The following is a 19877-nucleotide window of genomic DNA, read 5'->3' as shown; positions in this document are numbered from 1 at the left end:
GCAGTCCTGGAGCACCCTCCTTCACCAGAAAACCCTCATCCCAGCCCCACCCCAGAGATAGCACCCCCAGTTGGAGCCCTCACACCCCTGCATCTCAACCCTTTGTCCTAGCCCTGAGGCTCTCATCCTTGGCCCTACCTCAGATCCCTCCTGCGTCTGCACCCCAGCCCTCTGATACCTGAGCCCCTCAACCCCAGCATCATCCCAGAGCCAGTACTACCAGCTGCAGCCCCCACACTCTGCACCCCCAACCCTCTGCACCAGGCCTGAGCCCCCTCCCACACTCAGGACTGCTTGGCCCCACTCTGGCCACATGAATTTGATGTGCACCAGTATCAAGGTGATGTGTGCACATTACAAAATTCATTCTGCTTAGGGTGGGAAGAATTAGAGAGAACGCTGTTGTGCACCCTTGACTGCATTGTGCAAATAATTTGTCTGCAGATATATTCAGTTGATCTGGCTCTCTTTCAGGTCCCTACAGTGTCCAAGGCCAAAGGGTTAAGGTATACCAACCAGAGGATGAAAATAGCTGGCTCTGTGGTGTTGTGACCCATCAGGATCCCATCACTCGTCTTATGGAAGTGTCTGTGACTGAGGTAAAGGCTTGAAGCACTTTGTTTGTGCAGCTAAAACATGAGTTCCTTGCATCGCGTGGTGAACGTGCCATTCTTCACAAAATTTAAATGTTGTTGTCTGTCGGTTAATGTCTCCTAAAGCTGTTTAATCACATGGTACTTTACGGACAGATCACTTTCCTTATCCCACAGGGTGTGTTACAAAATAGACACACACAATTCAGGGGAGGCAGGGGGAGAGATGCTTGGCAGGGACAAAATACTGTAGGAGATGGATGTGAAGGCAGAGGGGATATTGGTAGATATGCAGGTTACTTTTTCATGATTATCTTACTATGGCCTCCAAATGCTCTCTTTCTTGGGTTATTTCTCATATGTCACTCTTGTATATATACATTGCCTAAAACAAGTGAAGCATGAAGGAGGCTGGCTAGATACTAGAGGGGCAAAATCTCAGTGTGAAACCTTTTTGATACGTAATCTTGGCTGAGCAGGAGTCCAGGAAGCATTTTTTTTTATTTTCACAAATTTTCAGTCAGCAGACCCAAGTGGAGCGGGGGCGGGGTAGCATGGTGAATTGTAACTGTCTACAGCACTGACTATTCTCTGTTAGGAGTTTTAAAATCTTCCACAATGTGACTTGTATTCAGGTTGGACTTTATGGATTGTTTGTAGGCAGAGCTAGTTCTGGACAGGAAGAGAAAATTTTTGCTTGAATTTTAGTGAGTAGGGCTTGCTGCGGGAGCTTCTGACCACTCCTTTTGAAGCCAATTAATTACATCTCCTGATGGATTAATTCTATTGAAGAGACAGAGAGTCCCTTCTTAAGAGAGTCTTCATTGTTTCTATGTAGGAGAGCAAGGTGACTGTTAAGTAAGGAACTGATAATTTGGCTCAAGAAACATTTGATCTAATCACATTGATGATTTTGCTAATTATTGATTAGTTTCCAATCTTCCTTTTTTTATGGGGAAGGGTGGAGCTCATAGAGAATGGTGGCAGAAACTTGCACATGTCCTTGACAAATTAGAGTGAAAGAGAGAAAAGACAGAACTGCCACTTTGCATTTATTTCCTTCCCAAAGTGTCTCAGCAGGTGCTCAACAGGACAGATAAATGACTGGAGACAGAAACGTGGGACCAGAGTAGGAATCAAGTCTAAGGGTTAGAGAAGTTGAGTGGGTAGTGAAAAAGTTCAAAGGATATAGTGAAAGTAGAGACGTTGACAAGTGAGGAAAGAGAAAGGCTGCATACTACCTTAAGTTCATTGCTGTCTCTTAGCTGGTAATTGAATGTGTTTTCTTCTTTTTTGTTTTTTGCTGCCCATCTCATAAAAATCAGACTGGTGAGATAAAATCAGTGGATCCCCGACTGGTTCATGTAGTGATGGACAACACTGCTCAACCAAATGAGGTACTGTATTGTGCCATGTCTTTGTGTGTGTAATCAGGAGCCTTAGAAAGTGTCCTGTGATGACTTAGAATCATAGGGTTGGAAGAGACCTCAAGAGGTCATCAAGTCCAGCCCCCTGCCCAAGGCAGGACCAATCCCAACTAAATCAACCCAGCCAGGGCTTTGTCAAGCCAAGACTTAAAAACCTCTAGGGATGGAGATTCCACCACCTGCTTAGAGAACCCATCCCACTGCTTCCGCCCCCCCATCTAGGGAGATAGTTTTTCCTAATATCCAACCTAGACCTCCCCCGCTGTAACTTGAGCCCATTGCTCCTTGCTCTGCCATCCATCACTACTGAGAACAGCCTCTCTCCATCCTCTTTAGAACCTTCCTTCAGGAAGTTGCAGGCTGCTCTCAAATCCCCCCACTCTTCTCTTCTGCAGACTAAACAAACCCAAATCCCCCTGCCTCTCCTCATAGGTCATTCGTTGCCCTCCACTGGACCATCTCCAATGCGTCCACATTCTTTCTATAGAGGGGGATCCAGAACTGGTCACACTACTCCAGATGTGGCCTCACCAGAGCCGAATAAAGGGGAGTAATCACTACTCTGGATCTGCTGGCAATGCTCCTCCTAATGCACCCTAATATGCCATTAGCTTTCTTGGCTACAAGGACACACTGTTGACTCATATCCAGCTTCTCATCCACTGTAACCCCCAAGTCATTTTCTGCAGAACTGCTACTTAGCCATTCATTCCCCAGCCTGTAACAATTCTTGGGATTCTTCTGTCCCAAGTGCAGGATTCTACACTTGTCCTTGTTGAACCTCATCAGATTTCTTTTGGCCCAATCCTCTAATCTGTCTAGGTCACTCTGGACCCTATCCCTGCTCTCCAGCGTATCTACCTCTCCTCCTACCTCAGTGTCATCTGCGTACTTGCTGAGGATGCAATCCATCCTCTCATCCAAGTCATTAATAAAGATGTTGAACAAAACCAGTGCTAGAACAGATCCTTGGGGCACTCCACTAGAAACCGACCGCCAACCTGACATCAATCCGTTGATCACTATCCGTTGGGCCCAACAGTCTCGCCAGATTTCTGTCCACCTTACAGTCCATTTATCCAATTCTTATTCCCTTAACTTGCTGGCAAGAATATTGTGGGAGACAGTATCAAAAGCTTTGTTAAAGTCAAGGTATATCACATCCACTGACTTTCCCATATCCACAGAGCCAGTTACCTCATCATAGAAGCTAATCAGATTGGTCAGGCACAACTTGTCAACATGGATTCACGAAGGGTATTCCTGATCTCTTTCCCCTCTTCCAAGTGCTTCAGAATGGATTCCTCAAGGATCCCCTCCATGATTTTTCTGGGGACTGAAGTAAGACTGACTGGTCTGGAGTTCCCTGGATTGTCCTTCTTCCCTTTTTTAAAGATAGTCACTCCATTTACCTTTTTCCAGTCATCCGGGATCTCTCCTGAACTCCACGAGTTTTCAGAGATAATGGCCAAAGGCTCCGCAATGACATTTGCCAACTCTTTCAGTACCCTCAGATGCATTAAATCTGGGCACATGGATTTGTGTATGTTTAGCTTTTCTAAATAGTTCCTAACTTGTTCTTTCCGTAACAAGGGCTGTCCACCTCCTTCCCATACTGTGTTGCCTAGTGCATTTGTCTGGGAGCTGACCTTGTCTGTGAAGACAGAGGCAAAAAAAGCATTGAGTACTTCAGCTTTTCTCACATCTTCTCTCACTAGGTTACCTTCCTCATCCAGTAAGGGCCCCACATCTGCTCTGATCACCCTCTTATTGCTAACATGCCTGTAGAAATCTTTCTTATTATCCTTCACATCCCTTGCTAGCTGCAATTCAAATTGCGCTTTCGCCTTTCTGATAACTCCCATGTATGCTCGAGCAATATATTTATACTCCTCCCTAGTCATCTGTCCAAGTTTCCACTTCTTGTAAGCTTCCTGTTTGTTTTTAAGCTCACCAAGGATGTCCTCGGTATGCCAGTCTGGTTGCCTACTGTATTTGCTTTTCTTGCTGCGCATCGGGATGGTTTCTTCCTGTGCCTTTAATGAGGATTCTTTAAAATACTGTCAGCTGTCCTTGGACTCCTTTCCCGTTCATAAGCGGCGAGGAGTCCTGTGGCACCTTATAGACTAACTGAAGTGTTGGAGCATAAGCTTTCGTGGGCAAAGACCCACTTCGTCAGATGCATGTAGTGGAAATTTCCAGAGGCAGGTATAAATATGCAGGCCCGAATCAGGCTGGAGATGAGGAGGTGGATCCAATCAGGGAGGATGAGGCCCACTTCTAGCAGCTGACCTGGAGGTGTGAATTCCAAGAGAGCAGAAGCTGCTTTTGTAGTTAGCGAGCCACTCACAGTCTTTATTTAATCCTGAGTTGATTGTGTCAAACTTGAAGATGAACTGTAGCTCAGCAGTTTCTCTTTGAAGTCTGGTCCTGAAGTTTTTTTGCTGCAGGATGGCTACCTTTAGATCTGCAATTGTGTGCCCAGGGAGATTGAAGTGTTCCCCTACAGGTTTTTGTATGTTGCTATTCCTAATATCTGATTTGTGTCCATTGATTCCCTACGTAAAAGAATCAGTGGACTCAAATCAGATACAGTAAAACTCCAATGGTCCGGCATCTGATGGTCCGGTACTCCTGATGGACCGGCACCATCAGGAACCCGGAAGTGCTCTGGGCAGCCGGACCATTGGAGCTGCTCTGCCCTCAGGTTCCCCGATTCAGCCACTGCTAAAACTGACCAGCGGCTGAATCAGGAAGCCTAGGGCAGAGCAGTTGGGGTGCTGCCGGGTTGGTCCCATAGCGCTGCCCTTCGGGTCTGCGGGGCCTAACCCGGCAGCGCCCCAGCTGTCCCTCATTCAGCCGCTGCTGAAACTGACCAGCGGCTGACTCCAGGAAGCCCGAGGCAGAGCTGCTCTGCTCCGGGCTTCCTGGAATCAGCCCCTGATCAGTTTCAGCAGCGGCTGACTTGGGGACACCTAGGACAGAGCAGCTGGGGTGCTGCCGGGTTGGTTTTGCAGCGCCAAGGGTTGGTGCTACCAGACCAACCCGGCAGCGCCCCAGCTGCTCTGCCCCAGGCATCTGGATTCAGCCGCTGTTGAAACTGACCTGCGGCTGAGTCCAGGAAGCCCGGGGCAGAGCAGCTCTGCCCTGGGCTTCCTGGAGTCAGCCGCTGATCAGTATCAGCAGCGGCTGACTTGGGGACGCCTGGGGCAGAGCAGCTGGGGAGCTGCCAGGTTGGTCCCACAGCGCCACTTCTCGGCTCTGTGGGACCAACCCGGCAGCCCCCCAGCTGCTCTGCCCCAGGCGCCCTGATTGAGCCGCTGCTGAAACTGACCAGCGGCTGACTCCAGGAAGCCCGGGGCAGAGCAGCTCTGCCTCGGGCTTCCTGGAGTCAGCTGCTGATTAGTATCAGCAGCGGCTGACATGGGGACACCTGGGGCAGAGCAGCTGGGGGGCTGCCGGGTTGGTCCCACAGCGCCGAGAAGCGGCGCTGCGGGACCAACCCAGAAGCCCCCCAGCTGCTCTGCCCCAGGTGTCCCCAAGAGCAGCTGGGGTGCTGCCAGGTTGGTCTTGCTGCGCCAAGGGTCGGCGCTACCAGACCAACCCCGCAGCACTCCAGCTGCTCTGCTGCAGGCGTCCCCGATTCAGCCACTGCTGAAACTGACCAGCAGCGGCTGAATCAGGGACGCCTGAGGCACAGCCGGACTATTGGAAAGGGGGGCTATGAGGTGTCTGGGGCGGCATTCTCCCCCCCCCCCCCCCCCCCCCACCGTAGGCCCCTCATAGCCCCCCCTTCTGATAGTCCGGCAAATCTGATAATCCAGCACCCCCTGGGTCCCAAAGGTGCTGGATTATCGGAAGTTTACTGTATTAGGAATGGCAACATACAAAAACCTGTAGGGGAACACTTCAATCTCCCTGGGCACACAATTGCAGATCTAAAGGTAGCCATCCTGCAGCAAAAAAACTTCAGGACCAGACTTCAAAGAGAAACTGCTGAGCTACAGTTCATCTTCAAGTCTGACACAATCAACTCAGGATTAAACAAAGACTGTGAATGGCTCGCTAACTACAAAAGCAGCTTCTGGAATTCACACCTCCAGATCAGCTACTAGAAGTGGGCCTCATCCTCCCTGATTGGATCCACCTCCTCATCTCCAGCCTGATTCCGGCCTGCATATTTATACCTGCCTCTGGAAATTTCCACTACATGCATCTGACGAAGTGGGTCTTTGCCCACGAAAGCTTATGCTCCAACACTTCAGTTAGTGCCACAGGACTCCTCGCCGCCTTTGCAGATTCAGACTAACACGGCTACCCCTCTGATACTTTCCTCTTCATGTAAGCATCCCAGGGAATCCTGCCCATCAGTTCTCTGAGGGAGTCAAAGTCTGCTTTTTCTGAAGTCCAGGGTGTGTGTATTGCTACTCTCCTTTCTTCCTTTGGTCAGAATCCTGAAATCTACCATCTCATGATCACTGCTTCCCAGGTTGTCACCCACCTCTACTAGTTCCTCACTGTTTGTGAGCAGCAGGTCAAGCTGCACATGGCCCCTGGTTGGTTCCTTCAGCATTTGTACCAAGACGTTATCCCCAATATTCTCCAGAAACTTCCTGGATTATCTGTGTATTGCTGTATTGGTTTCCCAACAGATGTCAGGGTGATTAAAGTCCCCCATGAGAACCAGGGCCTGAGATCTGGAAGCTTCTCTCAGTTGTCCGAAGAAAGCCTCGTCTGCTTCATCCATCTGATGCCGTGGTCTATAGCAGATACCAACCATAACATCACCCCTGTTGCTTCCACCTCTATACTTAACCTATACACTCTCAACAGTCGTTTCTCCCTCTAAATACTGGAGCTCTGAGCAATCATACTGCTCTCTTACATACAATACAACTCTTCCTCCTTTTCTCCCCTGCCTGTACTTCCTGAACAGTTTATACCCTTCCATGACAGTGCTCCAGTCATGTGAGTCATCCCACCAAGTCTCCGTTACTCCATTCAGATCATAGTTCTTCAACTGGGCCAGGGCTTCTAATTCTTCCTGTTTGTTTCCCAGGCTTCTTCAATTTGTGTACAAACACCTTAGATAACCAGTTGATCACTCTGTCTTCTCCAACCGAATCAGGGGTCCTCCTTTGTTGCTCATTCCTCCTTGTGATTTTTCCCAGTGTCTGACTTCTTAATTTACCTTTACTTGGGAGGATACAGCTTGAAGAAAGTTCTGTTTATTGAGAGCATTTGAGAAGACAGCGGGGGAAGAGGAGTTTCTATAAGCCTGTTGTGGATAATAAAATAGTCAAATTATCCACCTGGCTTCCCTTAAGAATCCATTTTCTGTCAGCAAGGCTTGCTGTGAGCGTAATTCATAGAAATTGATGGAATCCTAGAACTGGAAGGGACCTTGGGAGGTCGTCAAGTCCAGTCCACTGCCCTCACGGCAGGACAAAGCACCATCTAGAATTAGTTTGGAATTACCCTTATTGGAGAAAAAAGTTTATAATGGCAACTTTGTTAGTCTTGCTTAATTTTAAGGGGCTGCATTGTGAAGGAGGCTGTCATGTGATAACTACCTCTGGTTTCCAAAAATGATTCCTCTAGTTCCTTACTTAGATCGGAGTCCTGGTTTGTTCTTGTACAACAGACTCTCTAAAATTTTGTCCGCTACCTTCCCTCCTAACTACAGTCTTTTCTGAAATTTGGGGCCATTTTTTTGGTTTGATTGATTTGTAAAATGCTTCTTGGAGGATACTGTTAGCATAACCAACTGTGTTGGACTAGCAGTTTGCCCTTAAACAAGGAAAATGGTAGTGATAAGTTCCAGTGATATAAATCTGTGTATAATTGTTTCAAAATTCAGTTTTGCTTCAAGACAAGTAACTAGTAGCAGGAATTTCCCCTTTATTTCTCTGATTGTTAGCCTGTCTCCCAATGTCCACTGTGCCAGAGTACCACCATATGGCAACCTAGCTCAGTTATTAAGTGAATGATACTGCTATGGATGACCTTGTTCTAATGCAAAAAAACAGAGGCAGGTGTGCATGCATGCAGTATTATGTATTAAAAACTTGCATTGCGGGATCTGTGTAAAATTTTTTCTGAGTTTAACATAGTGAAACAAATCCGTTGTTCTAACAAATGTTTTCCTTTTAAGAGATGGGAAAATAATGGACCTTCTGGTTCTTTTCTAACAAGCTGGATGACCCTTTGTCTGTTGTGATTACGTAATTTTAATTATTCTAGGGAGGAAGCCTAAAGGCAGCTAAATCTTCGAAAGGGAAAAAGAAGAGAGAATGTATGGACGGAAAGGATGGACGGAGGAGGAAAAATGCTTCAGACCCTGGTTGTGATCCTGCAACAAAAAAGCTAAAAGAAAAGAGTGAAGCGGATAGTAATGGGAGTGATGGAGGTGAGGCAAGCAGGCCTTCTTGGAAAGGAGGCACTGGGAGTGAAACAGGGCTGGATACAAGGGCCAAGCAGCTGCCTCCTTTTGTTCCTCAGATTAATCGCAATATTCGCTTTGCCACTTACACCAAAGAGAATGGCCGAACTCTGGTGGTCCAGGATGAGCCAGTGTGTGGTGACACACCTGTACCCTTCACTCCTTTTTCTTCAGCTGCTAGTCAAGCACTGCTGGTTGGAACTGGTTGTAAAGAGGCAGGAAAATCACTGGATCCAGTTGGTCAAGGCATGGGGGTTTCTCCAGCAGCTGTTACTACAATTTCGTTGACACCAACAACTGTGAGGATCTCTGACACTGGCATGTCGGCAGTTACTGGACAAGACAAACAGAAAACAGGCTGGTCACAAACTCAGGGAGAGGTGAGTTTTCTGCAGCCTAGAGGATTTAAAGTAGAACTATATCATTGTACTTTGGAATACTTAATTTCTGTAGTTACTGTAATAAATTCCCACCCTTGAGTCTGTGTTTACAGGAACACTAAAAGCTTTACAGTTTTGGGTCATCTCAGTCTCTCCTCTTCCTCCAGCTCCTCCTCCTCCGTGATGTGGTATATTCAGTCCCCATGGAGGTAGAGTTTCAGTGCCTCTTACTTTCTCTCTCTGCCACTTTCTGGTAGAGATGCTTCCATGGACAGTTTTTCTGTCCCACCACAAAGTCTTTTTGTATCTTTGTCTCCAGGCACACTGGCCTCAGAACTGTGCTCTAGAAGCTAAACATCATTTAAAATAGTGAGGAAGAAACCTTTCTAAATATGAGCTAAATGATGGAATAATATCCTTAATCTGCAGTCAGCCTGAAATAATAACTGAGGTGTTAATTGATCCAAACATCTATATAAGTGGGCCTGGATTTTATTGTTAAATACCAGTAAGCATTGATTTCATTATATATACACAAACAAAAATTCCCATTGGTGGTAATAGAAAATTACAGATAAGCAAAGTATGAAAAAAATTTGAGAACTTATTAGAGTTTGAGTTAAGAATATTTACTTTGTGTATTTTAACTTACGATGTGGACAATTTGTGTTTTAAACCGCTATAAAGCTTTAACTTGTTGAATTTTAACATATACTGTAACTGAATAATTATTGTCTGACTCTGGTATTATCGAACCCCCCCCCCCCTTAATTTTGCTCAACTATGAAAATTTAAGTGGCTAAAAATGGAACAACTGAAATAAAAGTTGATATTTTCCATCAAAATTATTAAATAAAAAACTGAGTTCTACCAAGCCTTCATATAAGCTGTAAATGCAAGACACAAGTGAGCCCATGCTCTCTAAGGTCAAGATGTTCCTCTGTACCCTATTAAAATTCTTACAAAGAAGGATAAAGAATTGATTAATACAATTTTTGACTTTTGGAACAGGCTGATAGAAAAGTCCATTAATGAAACATCATTACTTTGTGTTAAGTTCATATTGTAATTAGTTGACTTGTTGAAATTAATAAGTAAGTGACTAGCATATGCTTATTGGATAATCTACTAGTGACTCAGCTAGTCACTGCCCCACCTTGTTGCCTGTGTCAGAGAGGGGCAGCAAAGGAAAGGAGGAGCCAGTGCTGGAGTTGCACCCTTTGACTTATTGTCATTGATGGACTTATCCTCCATGAGCTTATTGATTATTTTTTTAAACTGAGTGATACTTTTGGTTTGCACAACATCTCTAGGCAATGAGTTCCACAGGTTAGGTGTGCATTGTGTAAAGAAGTACTTCCTTATGTTTATTGTAAATTTGTTGCCTGTTAATTTCATTGGGTGACCCCTAACTCCTGTGTTCTGTGAAAGGTAAAGAATTTAACTTGGGGATATATAAATAGGAATAATTAAGTGAAAAGGAGAGACTCTAGGCCAGTGGTCACCAACCAGTAGACCAGGATCTATTGGTAGATCTTGGAGCCTCTGACAGGTGATCCTGACTGGTTATTATCTATTATCAAGCACAGCACAGCTGCCCCTCCCCATACTGCTGTGTACCTCTGGCCCTTTGCCTTGGAGCTGCACCACCCCCCCCCCCCCCCCCGTCGGAGCCTCCTGCTTGTGGTACAGAGTGGGAAGGGAGAGGAGGGGCGCCAATGTCGTGGTGCCCCTTCTCCCACCCTGTATTCTGTCTCAACGGAACAAAGGTGGGGGGGCACAACAGGGATTGGGATGGAGGGAGTTTGCTGGCTGCCTTTGGGAGTGGTACAGGGCCAGGGCAGTGGGGTGCCTTAGCCCCACTGCGCCACCACCCAGGAGCCGTCTGAGGTAGGCAGTGTCCAGCTGGAGCTCTGAACCCTTGCCCCAGTCATGAACTCCCTCCTGTACCGCTTCTCCAGCCTGAGCCCCCTGAACCCCAACTCCCTGCCCCAGGCTCAGGTCAGATCCCCTCTCTCACTCCAAATCCTTTAGCCCAAGACCAGAGGCTGCGCCCCAACTTTCTGCCCCTGCCTGGTGAAAGTGAGGGAGGATGGAGTGAGCAGGGGCAGGGCCTCAGAGAAGAGGCACAAAGGAGACGGGGCAAGAGTATTTGGGTTTGAGGTAGATGTTACATTGCACTTGAATTCAGAAAGTGATCTTGTGGCTGAAAAGGTTGCAGACCACTGCTCTAGGCTGAATGATCAAGAAAGCTTTCTAATAAAGGGAGGAATCAGACTGTAGCGTAACCTCCCCTAGGAAAATGGTGGAAACAGTGCTTGGGACTTATAAAAAAAAAAATAAAAAAAATAAACTAGGCAGTGTTATTGTAAGGAATAATCTTCCATTGGTTGGAGATGAACTGAATTATTTAATAGGTGGAGGGGTAACTCTGCTGTTTTTGAGTGTGGTTCTTGCCAGGAAAATGCTGTTTCCCAGGCAACTGAAGACAGTTAATTAAAAGAATAGTTAACTCTGAAAAAAGAAACCTAAGAAAAGCATAGCAAAGGCTAATTGAATACTTGCTTTCCCATGCTACATACAAATATATTGAAGATTAAATATAAGTGTAAATGGATGACAAATACCTGTTCCATATATGTAATCTAAGACAATTACTATTGCAATATATAAGATAAAAATTGATTCTTGACAATCCTAGATTATGTGCTTACATTAGCTAGGATAGAATTATGGAGACTACATTTTTTTAATTTTAAAGTATATAAATGGCTGACAATCTGAGGGCTAGGTGCAATATTGTATCACAAAGATATTTTTCATCTATGTACATTATGGTGATTTCAGGCTTTCCTCTGAAATTTGTAGCATTGACTGTTCTTGGAGAAAAGATTCCAGGTTAGGTAGGCTATTCATAGATCAATTATGTGTTCCATAGTGTGACAAGGCAATAATGAAACATGATTGGTCTGCCCACACTTAATTTGTAGTTGCCATGAACTCGCTGGTGACAGATGCTTGTTTTGGGGGTGGGAGAAGTCCTGGTCTGTATTACTTTGGTAGGCATTCCTAAGTTTTAAGTTTGGAGAGAGTTGCATTGGTCAAGTGATTTCTGCTGTAACTTCCTATGGCAAGTAGGTGAGAAGCAAGTGAAGGATTTGATTGTGTAAGTAGCAGTGATGGGCAAAGTTCTGCTAATTTGGCTACTCAAGCATCTTTTTAGAGAAAATCATTACATTAACTAACTCTCTTCAATTTTGTTTCAGAGTTCCCAAAATTCACTTCTGACCTCTTCTGGATTTGGAGCATCTCTCCCAGCTGCATCCCAGCCTTTGGGATTTGGGAGTGGAAGAAGCCAATCAAATGGAGTATTGTCTCCAGCAAACAAGCCGGTTGGGTTTTCGTTTGGTTGTAACACTGGGCAAGAGACTCAGAAAGACTCTGATCTGTCAAAGAACTTGTTTTTTCAGTGCATGTCCCAGAATCTGCCCTCCAGCAACTATTTTACAGTAATCTCAGAGAGTTTGGCTGAAGAGCCCTCTAGTGAGGACTCATTCAAGCAGTGTGGGGACAGCCTGGGCTCTGTGCTCTGTAAAAGTAAATCTCTTCTTGCAGCAGACGCTAAATCTGCACCCCCATCTGGCAGCTCTGTGGACCGGAAGCTGCCACTGGAATCTATGCCCACCCTCACTCCAGCCTTTTCACGAAGCCTGTTGAATACTCGACCCACAGATAATCACGAAAACTTATTTTTGCAGCCCCCAAAACTCTCCCGAGAGGAGCCCTCCAATCCTTTCCTGGCATTTGCTGAGAAAGCAGAACTCAGTCCTTTCAGCAGCTTTGCATCTTCATCTCAAACCGTATCTATACCCCCTTCAGCTGTGGGCCTCAAGGCAGCTTCTAGTTGGCCAGAATCACACACCTCAACAGACTCTTCTCTAGCTAAGAAGAAAACCTTGTTTATAACCACGGATTCCTCCAAGATGATTTCTAATGCTTCTAGTTCTGCTGCTGTTGCTGGTGTTCAGAGTCCATCCACTGTGGGGAATGGCCGTTCCAGCTCACCCACTGTCAGCCTGACACAGCCTATTGAGATGCCCACACTCTCCTCCAGCCCAACAGAAGAAAAGCCATCTGTTGTGCCTGGACAGCAAGACAATCCTCTACTGAAAACTTTTTCTACTGTGTTTGGCAGGCATCCGCCTGGCTTTTTCTCTTCCCAGGTGGAGTTTTCACAGGAGAACAAAGCCCCCTTTGAAGCTGTGAAAAGGTTCTCTCTAGACGAGCGGAGCATGACATCCAGGCAGGACTCGGATTCTAGTACCAACAGTGACCTGTCAGACTTGAGTGATTCTGAGGAGCAGCTGCAGGCCAAGGCTTGTCTGAAGGGAATTCCAGAGCATCTGATCGGCAAGCTTGGCCCCAGTGCAGAGAGGAATGCTGAACTGCTGCTGGGAAAAGGGAAGGGGAAGCAAGCCCCAAAGGGCCGGCCTCGCACAGCTCCCCTGAAAGGTGAGGCTTTCAGGGCAGGGATGAATTACATGACCACTCCAACGGATGGGATACTCTTTTTTTGCACTATTTTCCATACAGCAGACCTTGTGATTTTTTCACCCTGATATAACCTTGCATTACTTCCATGGGCACAAAATATTAGGGGGAAAAAAGCTTGAAATTTTTAGAGATGTGATCTTTGATGTAAGAAATCTGTGGGTTCTTCAATGAGGGAAAGATAGACAAGCTTATAAAGCTTAGAGCACAGTTAACCGGGGTATGCTTTAGCATTAGAGGTAACCATTAACAGACTTGCTCATGGCTATGTTATTGCACAGTTAACATAAGAACAGCCATACTGTGTCAGACCAAAGGTCCATCTAGCCCGGTATCCTGTTTGCTGACAGTGGCCAATACCAGATGCCCAAAGGGGAGGGATCACAACAGGTAATCCTGACGTGATTCCTCCCCTATCACCCATCTCCAGAGAAACAGAGGCTAATGATACCATTCCTACCCATCCTGGCTAATAGCCATTGATGGACCTAACCTCCCTGAATCTCGTCTAGCTCTTTTTTTAAATCTGTTAAGTACTAGTCTTCACCACATTCTCTATCAAGGAGTTCCACAGGTTGACTGTGCGCTGAGTGAAGTAAAACTTCTTTTTGTTTGTTTTAAGCCTGCTGCCTATTAATTTCACTTGGTGACCCCCTAGTTCTCTTATTTACTTATTCCCACAATAACTTTTCCTTATTCACTTTTTCCACACCCGTCATGATTTTATAGACCTCTGTTATATCCTTTCTTAGTTGTCTATTAAAGCAGTTTTACACTTTTATTTGCAGCATATGGGACTATACAGTGGTCTGAGGCAGAGGACTAGGTCTTAGCAATTTGGTGGATTTTGTGCGGTATTGGGTGTGAGCAGGACAAAGGGCTGGAATATCTGTAGAAGCATTTTGCTAGTTTTTAAGCATTTTGAGCATGTACAACATTAGGGATGTTAGTGACTAGCCGGATAACCATTTAACCAATAAGCACTTGCTTATCAGTTAACTGTCCTGGTTAACCGTAACATCCTCTCCTCCCCCACATACTCTGCATTTAAAACTCAATGGCAGGCTGGCTCAGACCCAGAAGCTGGTCCAGGTTTTAAATGGAGAGTGTGCAGGGGGAGCCGCCTGCCATCTGCTGCTAATTCAGAGGTGTCGGGCGGGAGCCAGCCCGTGCGTGACCTGTTGCCCCTGTCGGGGGCCCGAAGTGCTGGCTGCTGGCTCTGCCGCAGGGGTATCAAATAATTGTGTAACTGCTAAAAATTGTTGTGGTTACGTGATTATTAAAATATATGATTTCCAACATCCCTATACAAAATTATTTAGCCAAATTGTTTTTCACCTTCTGCAATATTTCTTACTAAAATCACCCCTCACTGAAGGTGGTGTGCATGTTTGTTGAAACCTAAGGTAGGCAAAGTTTCTATCAAAACTAGAGGGAGCAGTCCGATGTGCAGGAGGTAACCCTGGGTTAAATACTCTGGAAGGAATGCACTTTTCAGAGAGGATTTTTGGAAAATATGCTTCTTGGAGTTATCTGTTTTATGTTGTAGTTTGACTGATGGGTTCTCATTCCCCTCCTCCCCCTTCTATACAGTTGGCCAATCTGTGCTGAAAGACATGAGTAAGGTGAGAAAGCTGAAGCAGTCCGGAGAGCCTTTCCTCCAGGATGGATCTTGCATCAATGTAGCCCCTCATCTGCACAAGTGCCGGGAGTGTCGTCTGGAGAGATACCGCAAATTTAAGGAGCAGGAACAGGATGACTCAACTGTGGCCTGTCGCTTCTTCCATTTTCGGAGGTGCTGCATCTTTCCTTGTTTCATATGAAATGTTTAAAGTGTTTAGTTCTTGCACTTTTTTAATTTGCTTGGGTATCCTAAAGAAGTTTTTGACCACTCCCTGGCTACTGTTGTTCTGCAAGAACAGCTGCCTTTGCTGTTATCCGCTTCAGCTAATTCAAAAGCTCAAAAGCTAACTTAATGGCTTCCTGCCAGGTCCAAGGAGACTGAATTTGCTCAGTAAATCATTGTTTGAATATTTGCTCATGTATGTCTCACGTGTACCAGTCTCGGAGATTTTTCCTCTGTAATTTCTGTCAGGCTAGCTCTCATGCCCTGCGGTGCCAGGCATGCTGGTGTAAGGCATGCTGCCAGCTGTGCTCCCTTTCTGTTCCTCCTTACTTCCTGTGATAGTTGCTGGAATAACCCTCTTTCTTCAGCAAGACCTCTTTTCAGTGGTTTTTTGAACTCTGATTCATAGTTTGTTTTGAATATAGCTTTAGTGTATGCAGATATTGTAGTTAGTACTAGTGTAAATGGATAATACCTATTTTTAAAGGACTCTTTTTGCTCCAGGGATCAGGCATGCCCTGGTCTCAGGGCTGCAGTCCACATGCCTCTTATAGGAAATCTATGCCTGTGAGTGACTCACACTCCAGGTACTTGAAGTGCTTGGGAGAAACTCAGAAGGACAAGTGCCAGATTTGTTGGGACTTTGGACCTCTCACACAAAAAAAAATGAGAGGTCAGATGGATGGCTATCCTCATGGAATTCACTTCCAGACCAACCTCACAGCCAGGCCACCGTGATTCAATACTTAGCCTTGATGTGAGGTGCTCCTGCAGCACTGTTCATTTGGTGCCAAAGAAACACAAAAAGCAGCACTCAGTCTGAGGCCACTTGCCAGTGCAAAGAAAGGACAAGCATGGGAAAGCAGCAGAGCCTCAGGCCACTTCCCCACCCCAATTTCATGGCAGCACTGTCATTTTGGTCCAAAACATTGAGTTTGGTGTGGGATCCTCCAGTGACACCTGAAAGCAACCCTGGCATCAGCAGTCTTGATGGTTCCTTTGATTCCTGAGGCTGTTGCAGCAGCCAGGGGCTGGCTTTTACTCCTGGTTCCTCTGGCCTCGATGTTCGTGAGCAGGAAGGAACATGGATCTTGGTGCTCCTTCCTGGCACCAGATGCCCTGGGACCTTCTAGTGGGAATTAACCTGGGTGCATGTTCTAATGTGGATGACTGCAGAAGGAAGATAGGAACCATTGTGCTCCTTGTTGATTAGCCTATCCTGTTTTGTTTCAGACTTATATTTACTCGAAAAGGTATTCTGCGAGTGGAGGGATTCTTAAACCCCCAGCAGAGTGACCCTGATGCCATGAGCCTGTGGATTCCGTCGTCTTCCCCTGCAGAGGGTATTGACCTGGAGACCTCTAAATATATCCTGGCCAATGTTGGGGACCAGTTCTGCCAACTTGTTATGTCTGAGAAGGAGGCAATGATGATGGTGGAGCCGCACCGTAAGCTGTCGGTTTTACTCCTTTATGTAGTGTCTTTGCAGTGCAGTGGAATGGGACTTAAAAGATGCATTTAGAACCCCATTGTAACACTTCTTCTTTCCTTCTTCCAAAGAGGAGGTTGTGTTTCTTCCTGTAACATGTGTTAAAGACTGGGGCCCCCTCTTCAGTCAGAGCGGTTTTTATCCTGTGAAAAAACAAATACATTGCCAGAAACTGTTAATTGGATATTAAAAGGAAATGTAAAAATGATCTTTCTTCAGTAACTGACTGACTGACTGAGACCCCGATCAAATGGAGGTGAATGTAATCTACTAATTACATTGGAAACTCTACTTTGGGATGGAGTCAAATCATGAACACATGTTATTTATTGTGACTTTCTCAATTGCTGCAGTGAAAAACTTAGCTTAAGAACTAGTAAAGAGAGACTTAATTACATTGAACTTATATTGAATCCATTGCCTGTACAACCAAAATCCACTCCTTTATACCACGCTAAACAGTCCAGCTCTCATCCCATCCTATCTTGTTGCCTCAAATGTCCCCCCAAAAAGCTGAGCTTTACAGTTTTTTGGGAAGCTAATGGCTCTGGGCTTGGTGGTCTGACATGTCAGTGTGTGTCTGCCAAAGTACACAGCTCTAGTTGTAAACTTTCAACTGCATGTGCTCAGAACGCATTTGTCAAGCCTTCATCAAAACCAATTAATTTCAAGTGTAGCAAAATTGCACGCTTCCTAATTAAGTTCTGTTCAGGGGTTTAGCTTCCAAATGTTAAGATACTTTGATTCAACCCTGTCAGAATTAACACATTTTCCTTTGTGATAAGGAAAGTTATACTTTTTTTCTTAACTCAAATGGTTCAAAATTTTATTCAGACTTACAATATTAGGTTTATCTTTTGACAGAAACCATGAACAGAAAGACTTTCTGTTAAAGAAGAAATTTCAATACGTTCTGTGAAAAGGGAAACAGTATGTTTGTAATTAAGTATGCTGTCTAAGAGTTAGTACCAGTGGGTAAAGCCACTGGAACACCCTCTCCCCTTGGTGTCCAGTCTCCAAAAAAGAAATACAGTAACCCAAACCTAAAACAAATGCTTGATGACTCTCCTCCCCTCTCCCACCTTTCCAACTCTGCCCCAAGCATTGCCTTTGGTATGCTGCCCAATCCTTTTACATGCCTCTTCTCTCGTAAGAAGACTTGTATCCTCCTATACTGCTGTCTTTAGTGGGGTGGTCCCTTTGTGTGAAACCCAGCCCTTCCATCATACAAGAGCACCCGGATTGTCGGGGGAAGGGGTATGCTACTTTCCCCCATTCAGTAGGGCCTGGCTTGGCTGACATACTGAGCTATGTTAGATCTAGCACAAGAAGGAGTTCCATTCCTATGGTAAGGTTTCCTGTTGATATAGTGGGTTTAAACCATCACATGGTTATGTGCAAAGGATGGCTATAGGGGAAGAGCGAGAAGAAACCATTTGTTTCCCTACAGACTTACGTGAGTCTAAAATCTCAGAAATCTGGTATGTCTATGATTAATTAATAAAACCACATGTTTGTCAATTATAGAAGGCTTTAAAACTTTATTTACAGATAATTTATATAAACTTTTCTAGCTTTTCAGTAATTTCTGTAAGTTTGCATATACCTTTTACTGAAACTCTGTGTGTTGCACAAAATATCCCTATGCTGCTTACAACTCTTGAAAGCTTGTTTCCCTTCTCCCTCCCTTTTTGTTCCAGTGGTACAAATAAGTGTCACAAGATCTGTTCTTCAGTTATGTCTGATGTCAAACTTTTCTCTCCCACATTCCCCTCTCAGGAAATCTTGTTGAGATCTGAATGTTTTTATCTGTGGCGCTTCTAAAATATTTTCAAATCGCCATGGCAGAAATGGAATTAAAGCACTGCGTTTGGCATTTTTGTTGCCCACAGATGGTCTTTAGTATTCCCAAATAGCTTTTGCAGAGACATATGCTAGTGAAGACTGTCCTATGTTTGAAGATATCATGTGGGGATATGCCCTGAGCTGTACAATACATTAGCTAAGAGTTCATTCTTGAACTGTTCCTCCTTTTTCTTTGTAGAGAAAGTAGCCTGGAAACGAGCTGTCCGTGGTGTGAGGGAGATGTGTGATGTATGTGAGACAACCCTTTTCAATATCCATTGGGTTTGTCGCAAATGTGGTTTTGGAGTCTGTCTGGACTGTTATCGACTGAGGAAGAACCGTCCACGTAGTGGTGAGTTCCAGATTTCCTCCATTCCTCCTCCCCCCTTCCCTCCCTCCCCCCCCAAACTGTCTGGAGTTTTAATGGTGAGTTAGGGAGTACTGGTGTGAGAGGCTGGAGGGATTTGACAAAGGGGAGGTGGTGCAGATTGGAGAACTTTTCTGTTTTGCTTTGTCCTTCCCTGTTCTTCTGAGTGCCTGGATGGTACAGGTTGTGTCTTCCTGTCTGTTCTTGACCTTCTTATGAAGCCAGAAATAAGAGGAGTCTCAGCTGGGTTCATGTGACTTCAAGGGCTTTGGAAGGGAGAGCAGCATTTTGGAGGAGTTTAGAGAGGTATGAGAACTGGCTTCAGTTATTAGAGAGGGGTTGGGCATGAGAGACCCTTCTGACTGCAAAGCTGGGACTGGATGACAGGCTGGATTGCTGTATAATTAACTGCACTGTTCTGTTCATTCCCCCTGAAGCATCTGGTACTTAGGGTACTGGCCACTGCAAGGAGACACTATCCTGGACTAGTTGGACCATAGGTCTTTTTGGCCATTCCTATGTTTTCAGGGGCACTTGATTAATATTCAATTCCTCTGGACAATAAGGGTCCTACTTTAGGAAGGTTCGAATGGATGCACCTGACAGAATACTTAAGACTTAAATAGCTAATTTCTGTGGCTTACCTAGAAGTCAAAGCTGTCTTAATCCTTAGTTTTAATTTGAGAACTTGTCACATCCATTCTGTTCTAGGTGTGCACATATCCACATGCATGGCTATTCATTTTTCCCTTGATGGTATTCATAGGTTAGCTGGTGCCCTCTTGAGTGCCATGCTTAAGCCTCCATATATTAAGTGCTGCTGGCCCTGCACCCTGTCTGATCTTTCTTGTTGCCTATGGTGGCTAGTTGGAGTGCCCTTCTCTTGCCTATCCAAGGAGTAGTGGCTTCATCTCTGACTTCGAGCCTTAGGGCCTTG

General features: G+C 45.3%; 1 protein-coding gene across 1 annotated transcript in view; it reads left to right on the top strand.

Moving 5' to 3' along the window:
- The window catches only part of KDM3B (lysine demethylase 3B), a 145191-nt gene that overhangs the window by 53352 nt on the left and 71962 nt on the right, over nucleotides 1-19877 (top strand). Inside the window, exons 5-11 of the mRNA XM_075917875.1 lie at nucleotides 475-599; nucleotides 1919-1990; nucleotides 8264-8842; nucleotides 12109-13354; nucleotides 14987-15188; nucleotides 16473-16687; nucleotides 18773-18925. Of these exons, the coding sequence (XP_075773990.1) occupies nucleotides 475-599; nucleotides 1919-1990; nucleotides 8264-8842; nucleotides 12109-13354; nucleotides 14987-15188; nucleotides 16473-16687; nucleotides 18773-18925 (2592 nt within the window). The remainder of the gene's footprint in view (nucleotides 1-474; nucleotides 600-1918; nucleotides 1991-8263; nucleotides 8843-12108; nucleotides 13355-14986; nucleotides 15189-16472; nucleotides 16688-18772; nucleotides 18926-19877) is intronic.

Source organism: Pelodiscus sinensis, unplaced genomic scaffold, assembly GCF_049634645.1.
Source record: "Pelodiscus sinensis isolate JC-2024 unplaced genomic scaffold, ASM4963464v1 ctg55, whole genome shotgun sequence".
NCBI lineage: Eukaryota > Metazoa > Chordata > Testudines > Trionychidae > Pelodiscus > Pelodiscus sinensis.
Note: the sequence above shows the minus strand (reverse complement) of the source record. Positions and strands in the feature narration are given on the sequence as shown.